Consider the following 19,227-nt stretch of genomic DNA (forward strand, 5'->3'; position numbering starts at 1 on the left):
AGTAGTAGAGAGGGAATGTGAATGAGGAGCAAGGAGAGAAGGTGCCATGGCGAGCCAAGCCCCTCTGTGGAATGTACCACTAGCAGATTGCAGAAGTGGCTGACATTGGGAAATCCTACCAGTGGCTGGAAAAGGCTGGGCTGAAGGACAGCGCTGAGGCTCTCAGCTCCGGGTCAATGGAAGCCGGACTCTAGGTGCAGACTGTGTAGGGACCTTTGAGACATAGACCTACAAATTGTCCAGAAGACTCAACAGCAAATACTGGCTTCTTGGATCCATTTTAGGGATGGGTATTTCAGGCAAAATGCTGTTTCATATCCAAAGGGAACTACTTTTGACCCCCTACCGAACTCCTCGACAAAGCTGATGGGAAGCATGTCTTTGGCTAACATCTTTGTGCTGATGGCTCTTGTTTGCTCCATGGTAACATTAAGCATTTTAATTAGATGACAGTGTTTCAGGCTACTTCGGCCTTCGTCAGGTCACAAAATCATTAAACGTTCATTCAACCCAGCACCTGCCCTGATGAGCGTGGACAAACTGGCACTAACTTGTTTTGCACGTCTGCCATCAAACTTACTTCTACTGATGACAAAGTTCAACAAAGATCTTTCGGATGGTTGCGGTAGTCTTGGCATGCTTCTCCTATTTGTACAGTCACAACTAAATAGCTCACGTCACAGCTCTGAAATGCTACATTGGCCTCATGTGGAAGTGAATGGAACTTAATGTGCCAAAGTCACGCGAGAACACAAGTTCTCACATTACCATCAGGAACCGGTGAAACCAAGGGCTTTTTTTCAAAGAGGAAACGATAGTCATTTGTCAGTCAGTCAATTTGATTTTTAAAAATTGTATAACTATTTGAAAGTCATGACCTTCTCTGATCCATCCGGGGTAAGACTTACAGAATTGTCTACTTCATTCATTCTTTTTCTCTGTATAGATATTACTGATGTTCCTTACATAAGAGGACAGAGACACAGTATGAGACTGACAGTGATCACACAGACGCATACATGCAAGCTACAAGCCACAGTGTTTGTACAATGGACAGTTTGTGACTGCAGGGTGTCACATTTTCTCACTTCATCCCCTCTATGCAACACCGCAGCCACAGCTACAGAGTGCTCAGGCCAAAACGTACATTATGACTGCAGACGGGTCACAGTATGTTGAAAAATAGCCCTCTGTGGTGCTACAGAACTAATGTAGACTTCTTAGACCTTAGACACCGGTCTAAGAAAAAACACATGTTTCTAGAGCCGTGTTGTATTGCTACTTAATGCTAATTTCATTGATCAGTCTGTTTGTCTTTCTGTCTGTCTTTGGGCAAGATATGTAAAAAGATCTGAATGGATTTACATGAAACTATAGAAAGGTTAGTCCAACAAGGAGTTGATTAAAATTTCACAACAATTAACTATGACCGTGTAGCAATTCACCTCATGCACCACAGCGCCACGTTTGGTTAGCTGACCTCATGCCGGGATTAGACACGGGAGTGCCACAGACTCCAATGTTAAAGCGCTGCTGTAAAAATACTGTCTCAGTAGTATTGAATGAAATGACATACAGGTCATACTGTTGTAATTTCGACGACCTTATTAAAAGATTTCAAAAGCGTTTAATCGTTGCAGTTTTCATGATATATAATATAAAATGAATGGAGGACATTGGCTGCTCTGCTGAGCGCACCATCCATCTCAGATCTTTCTAGCTGCTGCAGACGTAACACAACCGGTGTAGGTGGTTCAGCTGACTTTAATGTGTGTGTATCAGATCCAACCAGCTGACAGAACGGGGACATACCGCACTATTGGGCGAAGGCAAATACTGGATCTGTCTCCTTGGCAGGGGTCTGCACTCTACTAGGTGCATTTTCTATTTATTGATTGTTTTGCCAAGCTTTCTCTGGTGTAAGTGGAGGGCATGCAACATAACTGCAGCTTTTGTGCTTGTATTGAATGTTTACATGTACAAGGGTTAAAATCTATGTTCTATGATCTCATGATCTTGAAATCGGTTAGAGTAACACCACAGTAAGACACTTTTTCCACTGGCATTTAGTATAATGTAGTTGTTAACTGGATTACACAACAATGTTGTATTCCAAAGTGGTACTGTATTTCTTATTAGACTTGGCTTGGTTCATCTTTCAGTCAGTGCTCAGTTGGAGGTGTCGCTATGTTCAAAGACAATTTTCCTACATGTCATCTTGTAAAAAAAAAAAAAAAAATGTTAACAAGGGCTGTCTTAGCATTTCAACCAGTGATTTTCGTGCAGTTAATGAAATGTATTTGTCCTTTTGATCATTGTGTACGCTCTAACCATTAAAGGCTGGAACACGCTTTTCCATCTGCACGGTGTGGTTCAGAGAAGTTTGCATGGCTATTTCAAATCTGACCTCAGGCCTTTGCTGCATGTCATCCCCTCTCTCTCCCCTGCCTTTCCTGTCGCTCTAATGGGACTGTCAAATAAAGCAGGAATGCCGAAAAAATAATCTTTAAAAAAATAACAAAGTGTACAGGTTTTGTGCACTAATGTCCGTGCGGAGGTAGTGTAACATTTAGCAAACCATAAAATAAAGGAGGCAGAGATGAAACCAGGAAACAGAAATCTGCTTTCATCCCCAGTGAAAAGATTGAACCTCATCTGCAAGGTGCTCTTTTATCTGCTCCATTTTCATTCAGTGTTTCTTTTCCTTTTCGAACCAGAACGTAGGACGATTCAACAAGTCAGCTTGTTTGACACAGTGGCTGTGTCACTTGTGTCCAAGTGTGTTCACCCTCTGCAAAATACATATAAAACGTAGTTCACATCAAATCCAAATACTGCAGAAGGACCATCACAATACACTGTAGTACTGTAACTGGACACCTGCGTTCTACAGTTATGTACATTTCCCACTGGGATGACACAGCAGTTTATTGGGTAAATCATTGCATGTAAAATATTTTTTAACAGTCATTGTGTTTGTACAAAAGTCCAGCGAGACATCTGAGTCACTTCACGTCTCACACCTGAGGAATAACAGAAAACACTTTGTCAGTCTCATTCCACAGGTGCAAACCCTGAATGCTAAATGCCCAGAAGCACATACTGTATAGGCTTAATGCTAAGGGTTTCACTGAGTTTTGCTGAGAATGGAGCAATAAGAGTTACAATGCCTGTATGTATTGGCTGAGACCAAACAGTAATGTGTAACATGTATGAGTATAGTTTCAAAGCATTATCATTTGTATGTCATGCTTGACTGAGAAGTGTGGCGACACAATAACAATTGCCTTTAGTGTTTTCCAAAATGTGCTATTGCATTTTCATTTTCTGTGAGCACAGTGAGAATTGAAATAGGGCTGTGGTCAGTTGTGTTAATGGTGTGAGGTTTGGAGGAACTGTTTGGAGAACACATTTGGGGATTGTGTCTAAGCGATTGAGAAAAAAACTGAGCCTCCACAATTTAATGACTTCAACTAGATGTTGTGTGAAAGTAGGGCTAGGCGATGCAGACAAAATCAAATGTCACAATATCTTTGACCAAATACCTTTTTTATCAATATTGTGATGATATTGTATTTATGGGATTTTTACATGCAAGAGATTTTTGATAAATAACATCATGTGACCAAACAGGTTGAAGCAACTAATAGAACAGCAACAACAGTCTAATGAGTTTAGAAAATTGCTGCCTTTAAAACCAACACTGTATCTCATATCACACCCGACCCGCCTTTTGCTATTATAGGAATATAATCTACCATGCATCACAAACACATACATTGCCTCCCTCCCCTTCTCTCTCTCTCTCACTCTTGCTCACTCGCTCTTTCTCTGGGTCTGTGGTAAAGAGGTGTCAGAATACTGTGTGTTTGATATTATTTTATCAAACACTGTCGAAACTTGCTGTGTTGGTGTGCATGAGTTCATGAGTGTGAACTCCTCAGGTCTTTTAGCAGCAGAAACTGCTACCAGGGTAGATGAACACCTTTATGTGGAGCCCCTTTAATGTGTCAGCACACCATTATCAAAAGCCTTTGTTCATGTCAGGCCTGGGTTGAACATGTGTTAACATTATCCTGTGGGATGAAATTGGGATTATGGATTGGCCCCGGTCCATGCATCTGTCTCGCACATTACCTTTTATGCCACTGAAAGGATTTTTGATGAAACTTTGGAGTATTTAGTCTGTCAATTCTGCACTGCATCTTTCTCAGAATTTGCCTAAGGGGGTCACTACAACGTATGTTGAATTCTCTGTATAAAAGACACAATATTATGGATGCCACTGATCAGACTTTACAAGATGTTAAGGGAGTGATGCCCCTCATTGCTCTGTTACCTGTTGCCAAAAGTTGAGAGACTGATGCATCTTACTGCTGCATACCAGCATTCAAAATTTCACTTAAAACAAAGTGACATATTTGTTAATGGGAACCCATCTGCAGTGTACTTTGCAAACTACTGTTTTCAGCTCAGGGTTAGATTTCCCACATCCAAACCACATTCAAAAGACAGAAGTACACCCATTTTTAGGTCCAAGTTCCTCATCTTGTCTTGGTTGGGCTGAGTCCCGTTCTGTATGGGAGTGTTGTGGGAAGTTTCATTCTGTGTCATGCTCCTCCATGGTTGTTATGGTTGTTATTTGAGCCCACATGTATTAATGGTGCATTCAAGACAACTAGGAGCTCCAGCATCAGCGATAGAAATGAGAGAGGAAAATCAGATAAATAAAAGATATAGTTATGTTGCACAGTCACAGCAATATTTGTCACCAACTGGCCAAGAGGAGGGCTTAATACCTCACTGAGGATTCATGTTTACTGTTGTTTTTATCATTGTGTGAGTGATTTTCATACAGGTACCTTAGTTTTACTTAGTTGGTATTGTCATCCACACAAAGGCATCACCTGCATTTTACTTCTGCTGAAGCAGAAGAAGATCAGAGGGCAGGAAACTGAGGGAGGGCTGGTATTTGTCATTTTGATGATGCTCTTCATTCATGCTTTTGCAGTGGCTGATGCTTGTTTCTCTTTCTGTCTGTCTCTCTTTCTGTCTCTCTCTCTTTCTCTCTTTGTCTCTGTGATGTCTTCTGCAGTTCTCCAATTGAAGCTACAACAGAGAAGAACCAGAGAAGAGCTGGTCAACCAGGGGATCATGCCACGTAAGTAGAACAGCAGTAGATTTCTTGGGGAAAATACCGGCCTCTGCGTGCAATCACTCACAATCATTGTTTCCACTTATAAATATATACTGTTAGCGTGCTGTAATACTAACGATCAAATGACTTTTTCACGTACAAGTTTCTCATTCAGTGGCACTATTCGTGCCATCGGAAACTGCCATGCTGTTGAGATTTGTCCTCATTACTCATTGCACAACAGATAGTGTCTGTCTGAAATGATTTGGGTTGTGGTTTAGATCTTGCAGTGTGCTCCTGAGAAACGCCGGTTTCAGTCCTCAAAGTGAGGTGAACCGAGGTCGTAACTTAACTGACACTGTTAACATCTGTCAACTGCATTTTATCGTATCTTCTGATTTCCTCTGTGCATTTGAATCAAAAACAAAACTGATTCCTATTCAGACTAAAAAGGTTTGGGATGCTTTCATTTTGGGTTTGTTAGTCTTATTTCTTTCTTTTTTTAAAATAACTTTTTGGCTTTGTGTTTAGGACTGACTTCCTGTTACTAAAAAAAAAACAAAACAAAAAAAAAACTTGACTTACAATAGATCCATTTAGTAGAATATGCTTCCTAAGTCTGCAGTGTATAGCAAAGATAATGACATTTCTGACACTTTGCAGCACGCTTTTGTTTCATTTGTACCATCAGGAATTTTAATTTTACTTTGAGGCATTATTAATCTTGGGCACTTCCATATCAACTTTATTTGTCTTTAATTAATTTCTTTAATTTAATGTACTGTTTGAGAATGCACAGCCACATCAGCTGAGTCTTGGCAATGTTTTGAGGTTGGATATGGTCATTGGACGCGATGCACTGCAAACACAACATGAACAATAAACCACTTTTCATTGATTTCCAAGAAAACATTTGCTTGATAGCCAATGGCAATGCCTGATACCTAATGGCTGTAGTGTAGCTCAAACATAAATTGATAGATTGATTAGTCTCCACTGATTAGCCAAAGATGACAGACAGTTATTTTAAAAAATTGCCCTGTAAATTACATCAAAGGTACATTGAGTATTCAGCAAAGCCATGCCTTTTCTATGATAACGAGCTACAGTCTTTTTAGATCGCGTGTGTCAACAATGTGACAGTACTATCAGGGCTGATAATAATCCAGTGTTATCCAAAACACTGTGGCAAGTCATCTTAAGTGGCCCCGTCCAGTGGATGCTGAGGAATGCTGAATTGAATCAGACTTTATGTTTTCTTTATTCTGTAGTGTTGACAGTGGATCCAGGGTTCATGATAGTCTCTCATTATATTGAGAAGCTGATAAGACCGCTTCCTCATTTTTTCAGTTTAAAATCCCCTGTCAGCACTTACCCAGGAAACGTGTTTTGTTGTATGTTTTATCTGCTAGTACTTGCTATGGTTCTGCATTGTTATCTGTTCATGTGGTAAATGCTTGACTTATCTGCCTGAACTCAAGTGATTTACACAGCCTATTTTCTGCATTCACTGGGCTATTATAGGAATATAATCTGCCATGCATCACAAACACAAACACACACACACATACATTGCCTCCCTCCCTTTCTCTCTCTCTCTCTCTCACACACACACACATACACACACACACACACACACACACAATTTCCCCTTCTCTATGTATAGCATTTACATAAAAAGAAGCTGTTCTTATCTTTGTAGACAGACAGCATTAATATTCAGTCCAGCTGAGACCCCATCCGGTTTGAGCACAAAATGGACAGATGCTGATTAAAATGTACCACAGTTAACAGTGAGGGGACAAAGAGCACTGTTGAATTTTGTCACTGTGTTTGTGTATGCGAAAAAGAGAAAGAGAGAGCGAAAGTGTGAAAGAGAGAGACACAGTCGAGCTGCTGAGAGTGGGCCAAGTGTGACCAGGGCAGTTAGTGTTATCACAGCTCTTGTCTGTCTTAACATCTTGTTTCCTCCCGTCTCTTCCTCTTGTACAGACACTGGCTGATGTGAGGAGCCGAGCTGTGCAGAGTTTCATCCATCCAATTAGTCCGTGTCTTTCTCCTTAACTAAAGCCTTGTTATTTCATTTGGTGCTTTGTTTGTTGGTTGGTGCATTCATGCGAGACGCTTTCTCGCTGGGCGTAGTGCTTAGGGGAATACAGTGTGCTCGTGTATACCAGGTGGTATGGTAGTGATGCATCTCATCACTGAATTCCAAATTTGATTAGCACAAAGAGAATTTTCACGTTGTATATTCATTTGTGCATGTGTCGATACCTCAGACACTACTCACTGGATTTTGGCAAAGCTTGAAAATTGCATTGCATCAGTATTGCGTTGGAGCATTTTCAAAAACAATAAGCCCTGTTCACATCAGCAGCTTGGCTCTCAACACCAGAGTTAATAACTGAAGTCACTCATATTCTGTGTCGATACATATGCACACACACACATATACACACACATATTTTTAAAGACTGAGAATGCTTGCAGGTATAAACAAGCACAATCTTTTTAATTGATTGTGTACTACCAGTTGCCCCCATTAAAAACTGTGTGAACGATTTTTTAAAATTATTATCGTTGTCTGAACTTGACTGGATTAAGTGCTAAAATTAAGAGTGACAACCATATTTAGCTCTAATGTGAATGGGGATTTACAGGCAGAGCAACACAAGGTGACATGTTTGTCAGTGATTGGCCCAGAGGGAAACTGCATCATCCGAAGGCTCAACCCGTTTATTGTTGCCTAGCTATTAATTGAAGGAGAGGCACCATTAAGTTTGTCTTTTTGAAAGGGGATATATTTCTTTCTGGTATGTCTTTGATACGTTTTGGGCTGCCTGAAAGGATTACAGTCTCCAAAGACTAAAGTGAATTGGGTAAACAAGAGGAGAAAGTAGGCTGGTAAAGAGACAGAGAGAAAGAGAGGTTAAAGAGGAAAGTGAGACAGAAAGACAGACAGACAGTTCAGGAACCACCTCTTAGAAATCCCTTGTTTCACTTGATGAAGATATAAACCCCCTCTTCAATTTTTCGCACCTCTCTCCTCTCTAGTCATAGCAATGTGTAAAATGCATAACCATAACAACAGCTGAAAACACGAGACTGTCAGCTGAGGACAGGAGAGGTGGAGGAGAGCAGCAGAAGTCATTTGTCCTTTTCGTCACTCTGTTTTCCACTTCATTCTCCCCTTAGTAAGTTGCCAGCTCCTTCCTTCAGCTCCATGTTCTTGTTTTCTCTTAGCTGTTATTCCCTCACCGCTCCATCATCCATTTCCCTCTCCCCCTCAGTTATCTCAAAGTACTTCTCCTCACTCCACATTTCCTTTATCTCTCTTCCATAGAGAATCAGATTAGACTCTAGAGGAGGCCCTCTTCTCTGGTTCGGAGGCATTAGAGTTGACCTCTTTGCTTATTGTTTTGTTTCCTCCATCTCTCACCTTCACTCTGCCCACCTGTACAAGTCTCTTTATCTGTCACTTTGTGGCATCATTTTTTCTCACACTTCTTCCATCCCTGTGTGTTTGTTTTTAGTATCCACTCTGACTTACATAACATCCTCGTGTCAGGGGTCATTGCTGAAGGGTAGCACCAGTCGCAAACTGCTGCCAGTGACAAACCAGGAAGAAAATTCAGACAGTTTGTAGTTTTTAAAACCAGAGATTTTTCAGGCACATACACAAAACATTTTTTTTTTTTTTTTTTTTTAAATAGAATAACAGGTTTTACAATGCAGTCCTATCATAGTTTAGCCCAAGGACCTCATGCTATAATGGCTAGCTCTTAATGTCATCCCTAGATAGGCTAGGCTCCCCCTGTGGACTTAACACTAGCCTTATGGCTATGATATGTTGTTCATTAATAGCTGAGGTCGTGTCCTTTCTTTCAGTGCTAGGCTAAAGGCTACAACCTGTCATTTGATATCAGTCAACTGCGTTAACCTTAGGACTTTGCCGTGGCTAAGCTAATGTTAAGTCATAGTCATAGTCTAGATGTCTTTACTCAGTGTTAGCAATGGCAGGCTAGTATCCCCACTAGCCCTGCTAATACGATTCAGTTCTGTGTCTAACACTAGCCTCTGGATCTGACCACAGGCTTGAGAGCATCTCTAGAACATTGGCTCCAAGCTGTTGTGTTTTGTTGATGAGAAGAAGAAGGTTAGTGAGGGTAGGAAGTTTTCTGCATAACAGCGATGTAGTAATGAAATTCACCATGTAAAATGAGTTGAAACGATGGGCATGCTGCTCTAGACTAGGCAAATTTGTCACCTATTGGTTAAAAATTAGTGCGACCCAATCCCATTTATCCCTGTTTATTTATTTGTTTGTTTGTTTATTTATTTTCTTTTACTTTAACATACCACCACAGGAACTAGGCCTTACAAATCTTTTCTCAGAACAAATATATTCCAGTTCATATCTGCTAATTGACACACTTGATCCTCTTGAATCACACTGTTGTGCCAGGCCGCATTTGCATATTTGTAAGAGATATTTTGTGAAAAAAAATTCCATGCTTCTACAAATACTTCATCATACAAGCAAGGCCAGTTCGTAGATTAAGATCTCTGTGGTCAGGCTGAGATGATCAGCATCTGACAGCTGCGAAGAGAGATGTGTGTATGTGTGTATGAGAGAGAGAGAGTTGGTGCATGCACATAAGTGTGCGAGTGAGCATTCCTCTTGTTGCATGTCTGCATGTGTGAACATACAAACATACATGTAAGTACATTGTTAAGTGTATAAATCTGTTGGTGTATGTGTGTGTGTGTATATTTGTGCCTCTATAGTTGGTTGCTTGAGACCACAGTGTGTGTTTGGGTGTGCTCATGTCAGAAAGCATGACACAGTGCTATTATAAGCTTACGAAGTGATACCCTACCTAGCATGTTATTTATACTCGCTCGGAGACGCTATGTGCCTCCAGAAGCACCCTACACATCACCGTACATATAGAGTACACCTTGAAAACACTTCAGAAAACTATTACTCAATTCAGGTTAGCTAACCCTAATCCTTTGTGTGCTATGTTGCAGAAATCACTTGCTTCCTTTGATTAAAGCACAGATATTGTCTGGTCTATTGACTCTGTTGACTCCTTCTAGCCACAGTATATAACATAACAGTAGAAAAGACAACAGAGCTGAGGGAGTGAGTGAGAGGCCTCAGTCTCATATCAGTTGAATGTTCATAAGCTTAGAAAGTGACAACAGCTAAGCCAGAGTTATTTCTGAACACAAAACAGGCATGAGAAGAAGCCTCGCTGTCATCCTGTGCAACCAGGAACAGTAACATATTGGTTATGCACCTGAGCCCTGGGGAGCTTGCCTCAATTACTTGGACAGCAAAGTCCACAGTGATTGGGGTGACAGGGGCCCTTCAAACACCTCAGATGAATTTAGAATAAGTGCTTGAGGACTTTTACAAACATTTCCTGTTGCGCAGCAGGTGTAGAACCAGCATGTGAGACATTCTCACTGCTGAATTGGCTCCTTATGTATGTTGTAACAGCAACATCAAACACGCTGACAGGCGGAATGTCAGTCTTGCTGAAGGGGAAAGCAATATCTTAGTAATTCTAGCTATTTTGTAAAGTTGACCTTTTGGGAGGAAATGAAATTCAGAGGAGAAAGTTTGGGCCCAGGAGGTCTAGAACATGACACAGCACACAAACAGAAAAACAAATGCCCAGCAACTAGACATAGCCTTAACTTCAGCAGTATCAAACAAAATAGCTTGACAGTGAAGAAGATGACTTGATATCTGCTGTAAAAGACAGGTCTACTCTAATAGAACATGTGCATCACTCACACACAAACACACACATACACACACACTCATATATATTCTTTTGGCAGACAAAAGAAAGAGCAAAATCTTCATTACATTGTTTGACATGTCACTCCATCTCTATCCTGAATAAAACACTTGAGTGAATTTTGGAGTTTTAATGAATAAAATGCTGAAATCGTGTTAGAATTGATTGCGAGGCACTGCAGTTTAAATGTGGTCCACTCAGTTATATTACTTCCCACTGTGTGATGCTTTAAACATGACAAGACCTAATGCTAAGCACATCATTATGTGGCTGTAATATTTTGCTTAATAGCCTGTTTGATGACCATATGGGGCCATAAGGTTATTTGTATAAAACTACTAAACAGTCAAGTACAAGTTCAGCTCTGCTCATTCAAGCATTCAGTCACAAATCCTCATTATGTAAATGCTTTATTGTTATACTGCACGGCACTACTTAACAGCAGATTGAGCACAGACACGAGACAAACACTGCTAGCAGAAGTGTTACAGTGTCACAATGTTGCAGTTTCATTTAGCAGACATTTTTTATCCAAAGGGATGTACATGAGAGTTAATACAGCAATGAATACAGTGGCAATGAATGAATTTTCTTTTCTTTTTTCTCTTGTAAGTCCATCATATAAAGAAGTGTCAGCGAAAATGCAGGGTCTTGAGCTTTATTTTAAGTTTGAGAGGGACTGGTTCGAGAAAGGAATTCAGAGACTTTGTTTAAGACTGTGCTCAAGTATAGTGATGGCGGAAGTGACAGTGCTTGATGTCGGCGAATGTTAAAGACTGAGCTGTCTGTCACGAGAATGTTAGCTGGTGTAAGTAGTGCAGCAAAGTGGCGAGGGGCCATGATGCAGCAGCTCATGCAGATAAAGGGTTTTTTCTCTTTGACCTCATCCCACCACCCTCTTTCTATTTGCTCCTCTCCCATTGCCCCTTGCTCTCTTGCTTGATGTTGCCATCCTTCTCCCAGCTGCCTCTCCATCTATCTCTCAACCCTCCGCTTCCCATCACTATCCCTCCCCCAACTCCTGCTTTCCATCCATTTCCTGTTTCTTCACCTCCTACCTATCTATTTCTGTCCCTCTCGCCATTTCTGCTTTCAGTGCTGCGGCCTGTGTTCACCCACCCATCTTTCCCTCCATCCCACTACTCGTTTCCCATCCAGATGACTGACAGGCAGGTTCATGCCCCCTCAAGGAGGCCACACAACCTCCTTGTGTGGGGATGTGTGTGTACCAGCAGTGTGACAGTGTTCAGTGACGTGAACTGAGGCTTGAGCTGGTTCCAGTAGTCTTGCCCCAAGGTAGCTGACCCAGTGGGTCACAACATCGGAGTACATGTGAGTGCGTATGTGTGCAAGCGTCCATGCGTGCACTGACGCCTGCATGGTGTTTGTTGCACAGACAGAGGTATTTAGCTTACTGTAGTTCTCTGTCACTTCATCTGTATGTGTGAATGCATTCACCACAATACATGAGTTGTACTCATAAGTGCTGTATTGTTTCTCCTTTGCTCAGAAGGTTGTTTATCAGGCCTGAAAAGACACCATAGCATATGCAGTTTGAGGGTCTTCTACAATGTGTTGTAGCTCTGTTACACAGAAAACAGATTTAAGCTTGAACAAATGAGTTGCACAAATGATGTCAAAGGAAGTGCTATTTTGTCCAGTCTCATTAGTCTCATTGGCTACTTTTGCTGATGAAGTACTGTAGTAATGTTTCCTAATTTTAGAAACAGAATATACCACATTTTTACCAGAACTTATGCAGCGTTTCCACAAGCTATTTTGTTGTGTCTCGTTTCACATTTACTGTCATCATAGTGTGTCACACCCCTTAAAATAAATCCTTAAAAATAAAAATGTTTGATTTTATCATATGGCTTATTCATATGTTTATGTTGCTCTGCTTTTTGTGTGAGCAAGACGTCATCCATCTGGAAAATATTTACTTGGTAAGGCTGCAACATGCGGAAAATCTTGTGTTACTATTATCATTGCTGTTACTCATATTGTCTTTTGATGCCAACATAAGTCCATTGCCAAACTGCAGTAATATCACACTCGCTGACATTAACCTCTAAATATAACAAAACACAGAAAGAGTGCCCTACACCCGTGCAGTCAAAACATGGATGGAGTTCCATATGCTACATGCACACAGTCAGAGGCTTCATAATAACTGACTGGGCTAGTTGTACCTGTAGGCAGTCTGGGGCTTTTTGTGGTTGGGCTGACCTTGTTTGGAAGCAAATGTGCTTTGTAACAGCCTATTTTCTGCATGGGATGGAATTTTTTTCTCTTGTACGGGCTTCAGCTCTCAGTTGCTGTACACTCTTGAGTCAGTGTTTTTAGACACTGTCGAGCAGAGCCATGGTCCTGACAATATTGGTAGCCAGGTGTTCATTACTTATGCTGAGTAACTAGCACAAGTGGCGCATATGTTATTACATCTTCTGCTTGTCCCTTAGCCAGCAGAGGATGTCGAGGTTGTGGAAACAGTGGACTGTGATCCTGTAGTGAAAAATAGTCCTCCAGTGGAAGTCAATGACTTTATATCAGGTGCCCTGGCCTGGGGTCCATGGAAAAACTGGTAATGAGGATGCTTGTGGAGAAAATCCAACACCTTTTCCATTTCAGTTTGTGTAAAGGGCTAAGCGGGGTGCACAGGATAGCACTATCACTGTTCATGGCCAACACAAACACTTTGATATCATGCTAGCAAAAACCAGCCATGCCTAGACTGTTGTTGAATTCTCTTGGTCAGTTGTGGTGGTGATGAGGATGATGATGTTCTTAATATTTTATGGATGATTCTGTTTTGCTTCCATCAGATGCGGTACTGCTGGTCACATATTGCTCACGAGTGCTGCTGTCAAATATTATGGTGCTTTTTTTCTAGCGGTGCAACCACTGGAAATGTTGGAGTCCTCTTGTGATTGCTTGGATTATTATTCTTTCTTACTCCTTCACTAAAATTATCTGGATCTCCGCAACCATGACAGTGCTCAAAATTGGCAGGCAGGTTGGAAATCTCACCAACTTCTCAGACAACAAAAATTTCATCAGTCGACCACATGGTTGCACAATAATGATGAACTTTGCCAACAATGTGGCAATTTATGTATCTGGCATGTTTTCAAATTCTTTGGAAGGTGAAGTTAAGTCAAAGACTGCCGTTTTGTGCTTGAGCCGTGCTTATTGCTCATATATTTAATAGTATTAGTATTTTTATTCTTATTTTAACTTGTTGTTGATGTATACATAACGTTACTTGACTAGTTATACATGAGTATCCGCTGGGTCATCATCATAAGTAGTAGCATATCAGTAATTTAATATTATTTGTTGTCTGTGCTGTCTGACTGTTTTATGTTGCTGTTGCCACGGTTGAAGACCTATTGTGGCCCTTGTGGAACAAATAAAGTTGTGTAGCTGTGAACCTTCTTTATGTTCATATCATAACAGAATGGTAATATCTGTAATGGATAACTTTTTGACATCAGCTGAGTTTGTATTGTGATGCGATGGATTATAATTATCACACTTTTCTTTGTTTGAAGCTTTCATAATGACCAGGGAAAAGCCTGCCTCACCAAGATGCTCAGATAATCAAACAGAGAATGAACTGAGATAGAGGAATGTATCGTGTATCACTCCCAGGAAGTGTGGTAGTTTAATAAATCTGAGAGCTAATTTACCAGGAGATCTGGGGAAATGACAGCAAGGGGTACGCATAAGGAGGATGTTAAAAAATACTAGCAACAGATGTGGTACATCGTAATAAAATGGATATCATGTCAGTATTAAAATTGATTTAATTAATCATTGTCTGAGCCATAGAAAAATCTGAATAATCCAACTGCAATGTTTTGAAATTCTCCACCATGTCAGGTATGTCTGCAGCTACCCATTCTTGTTCAGTTGTCCAGTATACTCCAGTGAGCGATTCATTCATGACGCAGTAGCCACAACACGTCAGCAACAAAATCAGCCTATTATCAAGAAGTAGAGGATTCATGTTCAAACAAGTATTACAAAAATGTACCCACACCGTCAGCTCATGCTGCTACAGCTCATGGCTGCCAGAGTTCTCGGGAAGACTAAGAAAGCTGACCACATTACACCAATTCTCAGAACCTCAGACCTCTCGCCCCCAGAGCTGATCTTTAAAATACCACTGCTAGTCTATTAGTCACTCAGTGGTTTAAGGGTCAAAATACATCTTTGACTTATTTACAATCTGAACCATCTAGACATTTCAAGTCATTTGGGATCAGTCTGCTTTCTTTTCCCGGAGTTCAAACATGGTGAAGCGGTGTTGAGCTATTACGCTACACACAGTTGGCGCTAATTTTCAGAAGGCTTAAGACTCTTACTACTTTCATCATCATGGTTTTAGAAGCAAAACCATGATGCCTCCGCTAATAGCTGTACTTAAGTCAGCATTTTGGTATCATGACAACCCTGAGGCTTCTAGGTTCCCAGTACCACAAATTCCTGGGGTTTTTGCATAATCATAAGCCTAGAGTACTCTTGTTTGAGTCATTTTTAAATGTTGAAAAGATTCCATGAGTTGCAGAGTTGTAGAAAGTCTCACTGAAATGGATCTCTCAGAATCCAATCCATTTGAAGTCTCCTTTTACCCTGTGCCCTGGCCTGACAGAGCCGTGTAGTGGGACCACAGTGTAAGTCTGTACAGTGTTAGAAGCCATTTACAATACTGACATGGCATTCAGAACGTTAGGAAGGAAAAGCGCTCGCAGTGTAGGAATAATCATCTTTATCATTAATAAACCTATTGAAACTGAGCTGAAAGGGGCAAGAGCCATTCAGAGTCATTTTGCTCGACATTTCCGTTCAGCACCATGAAGGTACTCACAGCCATGCTAATGCTAATCTCTCTCTCAATCTCTCTCTTGCTTTTGTTCTCTCTCTTTCTGTCCCTCCTGCTCTCTCACCCACTCTTGTTCTGCTTTCACTCTTCTTTCTCCCAGCGTTGAAAAGTTCAGCTGCCTTCCACGAACAGAGGCGGAGTTTGGAACGAGCACGGGTGAGTACGTTACCCTAGAATCAGTCACCGGAATCAAAACTGGCCTGTTGAGTAAAGCAGGCAATCACTCTTCCCTCTTGGTTCTGTGAAACGAGGGGATATTACAGTTTACGTCTTAGGCATTTAGCTGACACTCTTACTCCAAGCGACTTCAGATGAGTACAACATTAGAATAAGCTGCAGTTCTTAGATCACCAAAGTTGCCAACAGTAAGGAATGCAGTGGTCAACCAGCTGTACGAATGCTCTCCTGGGACTGGAAGATGCTGTGAATAAATGTGTCCAACAAATACATACATGGATATAGCATAGAACCATGAGGGATGGTTGATGGTTATGATCGAGAAAAAGAAAAGAAGGCAAGGAGTAAAAACTGGAGACTGGAGAGAGTGAATGAGCAGGTGGGGACGAGGGAAGGGAAGACAATTCTAAGGAAGAAACATGATGAAGTGAAGAGGTAGGTAAGGGAAAGAGAGATGAGATCCTGATGCCTGAAGCAGGTGTGAGGAGGGAAGAGGCTGCTAAAGAGTAAGCATGGGGAGGTGATGGTGAGAGGAAGTGATAGAGAACAGATAAAACAATAAGAGGAAAAAATAGAGTTCATTTCTATAGTTGTTTTGTTAGCGTCTAGTGATTTTGTAGTGACCCTACATCTGACTAGTGTCCTCCTCTTTTCCTTTCCTCTACCTGTCTTCTCAATATATCCTTTCTGTCTTTGTATGTCTTGCCCAATTTCATCTTCTGGTCTTTTTGCCTTCTGTCTTTTCTTTCTCTGTCTATTTGTCTCTCATTTTATCCTGTGTCTCTCTTCAGACAGAGGACTACCTCAAGAGGAAGATCAAGAGTCGACCAGAGCGGTCGGAACTGATCAGGATGCACATCCTGGAGGGTGAGTCTCACAAACTGCCGCCTGTCTGGGTGGAGGTTTTTATTTTTTTTTATTTTTTTATTATTATTATTCAGCCAGTCTCACAGGCTGGTAACAGGCGGGTAAAAGTGCTCATCCTTGCTTCTGTATGCTTCCAGAGACATCAGCAGAGCCGTCATTGCAGGCCAAGCAGCTACAGCTTAAGAGGGCTCGCCTTGCTGACGACCTGAATGATAAGATCTCCCACCGGCCTGGGCCCATGGAGCTAATCCACAAAAACATCCTCCCTGTTCACTCCAGTATTAAACAGGCCATCATAGGTATGTTTGGCCATCACTGTAGTAGAAATACAGCCAGAAAAACTGCACCACTGCATCTGAAATAACTTCTGTTCCGCAAAAATATCCTGCCTGTTGACCCCAACCTTACACAGGCTGGTCGTATAGTAGTGATTTTTAGTAAGTGAGGTAAGTTTTGCAATTGCTTTAGTAGTAACAATAAGTAAAAATCACTGCTATACTATCACCTCTATCTTTACTAACTACTAGCATTAAACATACATTAAAAACAAAATCAGTTCTTGATTCTTTTCAGTTATCTACCCTATAGGGTGATAAACAGACTCCAGATCACCATTTTGAATTACTGTCCACTGCTGCCTGTAACAATGACAATGTATATGAAAAAACACTTCTGAATTGGATCATATGAAATTATGATGCATTAGCGAATACATTTTTTTACTCAACCCTTATTACCACAGCAATAGTGTGGTTATTGCTACATGCAGGTACATTTGCGATGCAGTTAGGTGACTTATAAACACCTTAGGACCATGAACGGTCTGTGTCTTTAATAGTAAATGATGCAGCATTGAAATGCAAATCCAATGCTGTAAAATCGTGAAATAATTCGCATGGTTTGTCACATAGTTTCAATTTTTAGGAGAATACAGTATACCGACATGATCCTACTTTTCATTTACAATTTATTGAATCAATAAAATAATGTTTCAAAATCTAGTAGTACGCCACAATTCACTGGTTGGGAAAGGCACACCGTCATCAAATCCCAGCCAGCTGGGCTAGGACTGACTCTCTGATGATAGAGTCAGCTACATGCTTAATGTTAGTGTGGCACTACTTTTGATGGTGGAATGTGACCACAAGCACTTCAGGCTTGTATACCAAAAATCCCAGCAATGCATCAGGAACTAGCCACAGTAGAATGGCTCTAGCAATAAAGATGTAGTAATGAAAGTATTCAGGCTGCAGCTATTTTTTGATGTAGATCAGTGGTATAGCCTTTCAACAAGTCATCTAACAAGCTCAATGACCTGCATTACAGGAGGTCCATTCATAATTTTCCTCATAGATCTAATGTGCACTGGTTTATTTTTATTTTGTCCCCACCTTTTTGCCCTCAAGATGCCTTTTTTGCTAGGCTGTCATGTGTAATAAAACATTTTTTGACCTGCCTCATAAAATAAAGGTTAAATTGAAAGAAATAATATGCTTATCCCCCCAAATGCAGCTCATCTCTGTCTGTCAGTTATGACCTTATGACATGTTACTTTTGAAGTCTTTGGTAGCCATTTCAATGTTCAATTATGTGTCATAAGTTGTTGCAGCAATTTTTGGGTTGACACGCAGATTTGTTGCCGAATTTGGTCAAATATCCCAGGACACCAGGACCTTGAATTACACCATAGAAAAATGTTTGCCTTGATACACTTTGATGCTTCAATAACAAAACTATACATGCTCTGAATGCCCTAGGCTGTGACTATCCTAGAGGTCACAATAGTTTATTTTATACAGTGATGACATGTTTTAAAAAATGGTCTCACTATAATGAAATGACTACCATGGGGGCTAACATCATCACACATGCATAACATTGGGCTCACAGAATCCACAAGGGTCTCAGCTTTCCAGTGAAAACCCAATTTATGCAATGCCAAGACTATTTAGGCTCCACTATGCACAAATACACTATTTTAGAATTGGTGAAAATAACACATTTATACTGCATTGTTTATGCCCCAAACTGCATGGGATAGCATAAGACGGGCATGTGGGCTGCAAAGAGGAGACTCATGGGTGCCTATAGAACCCATTTTCATTCAGATATCTTGAGGTCAGACGTCAAGGGACCCCTTTGAAAATGCTAATGCCAGTTTTTCCCCCGCCAAAATTTAGCCTGACTTTTGAGACATATTTAGCCTGCTTGCCGACAACAGCTTGACATACTTGGTATGTCATGCTGGTATCGATGCATGGTGTCGATTCCTTAGGCGGTCTATTTTCATATGATTCCAGTATCTTCACTATAGCTTTAAAACTGAGCCCGCTACAGCCTGT

The 19,227-nt window shown here is 40.9% G+C and overlaps 1 protein-coding gene across 3 annotated transcripts in view; it reads left to right on the forward strand.

Annotated features, from left to right (window-relative positions):
• The window catches only part of LOC115364113 (myocardin-related transcription factor A-like), a 64,847-nt gene that overhangs the window by 24,626 nt on the left and 20,994 nt on the right, over positions 1-19,227 (forward strand). For all 3 annotated transcript variants that reach the window (XM_030058542.1, XM_030058541.1, XM_030058543.1), the window contains 4 exons: positions 5,096-5,161; positions 15,942-15,997; positions 16,810-16,885; positions 17,023-17,184. In XM_030058542.1, the coding sequence (XP_029914402.1) occupies positions 5,096-5,161; positions 15,942-15,997; positions 16,810-16,885; positions 17,023-17,184 (360 nt within the window). The remainder of the gene's footprint in view (positions 1-5,095; positions 5,162-15,941; positions 15,998-16,809; positions 16,886-17,022; positions 17,185-19,227) is intronic.

This window comes from Myripristis murdjan, chromosome 8 (genome assembly GCF_902150065.1).
Source record: "Myripristis murdjan chromosome 8, fMyrMur1.1, whole genome shotgun sequence".
In the NCBI taxonomy this organism is placed as follows: Eukaryota; Metazoa; Chordata; class Actinopteri; order Holocentriformes; family Holocentridae; genus Myripristis; species Myripristis murdjan.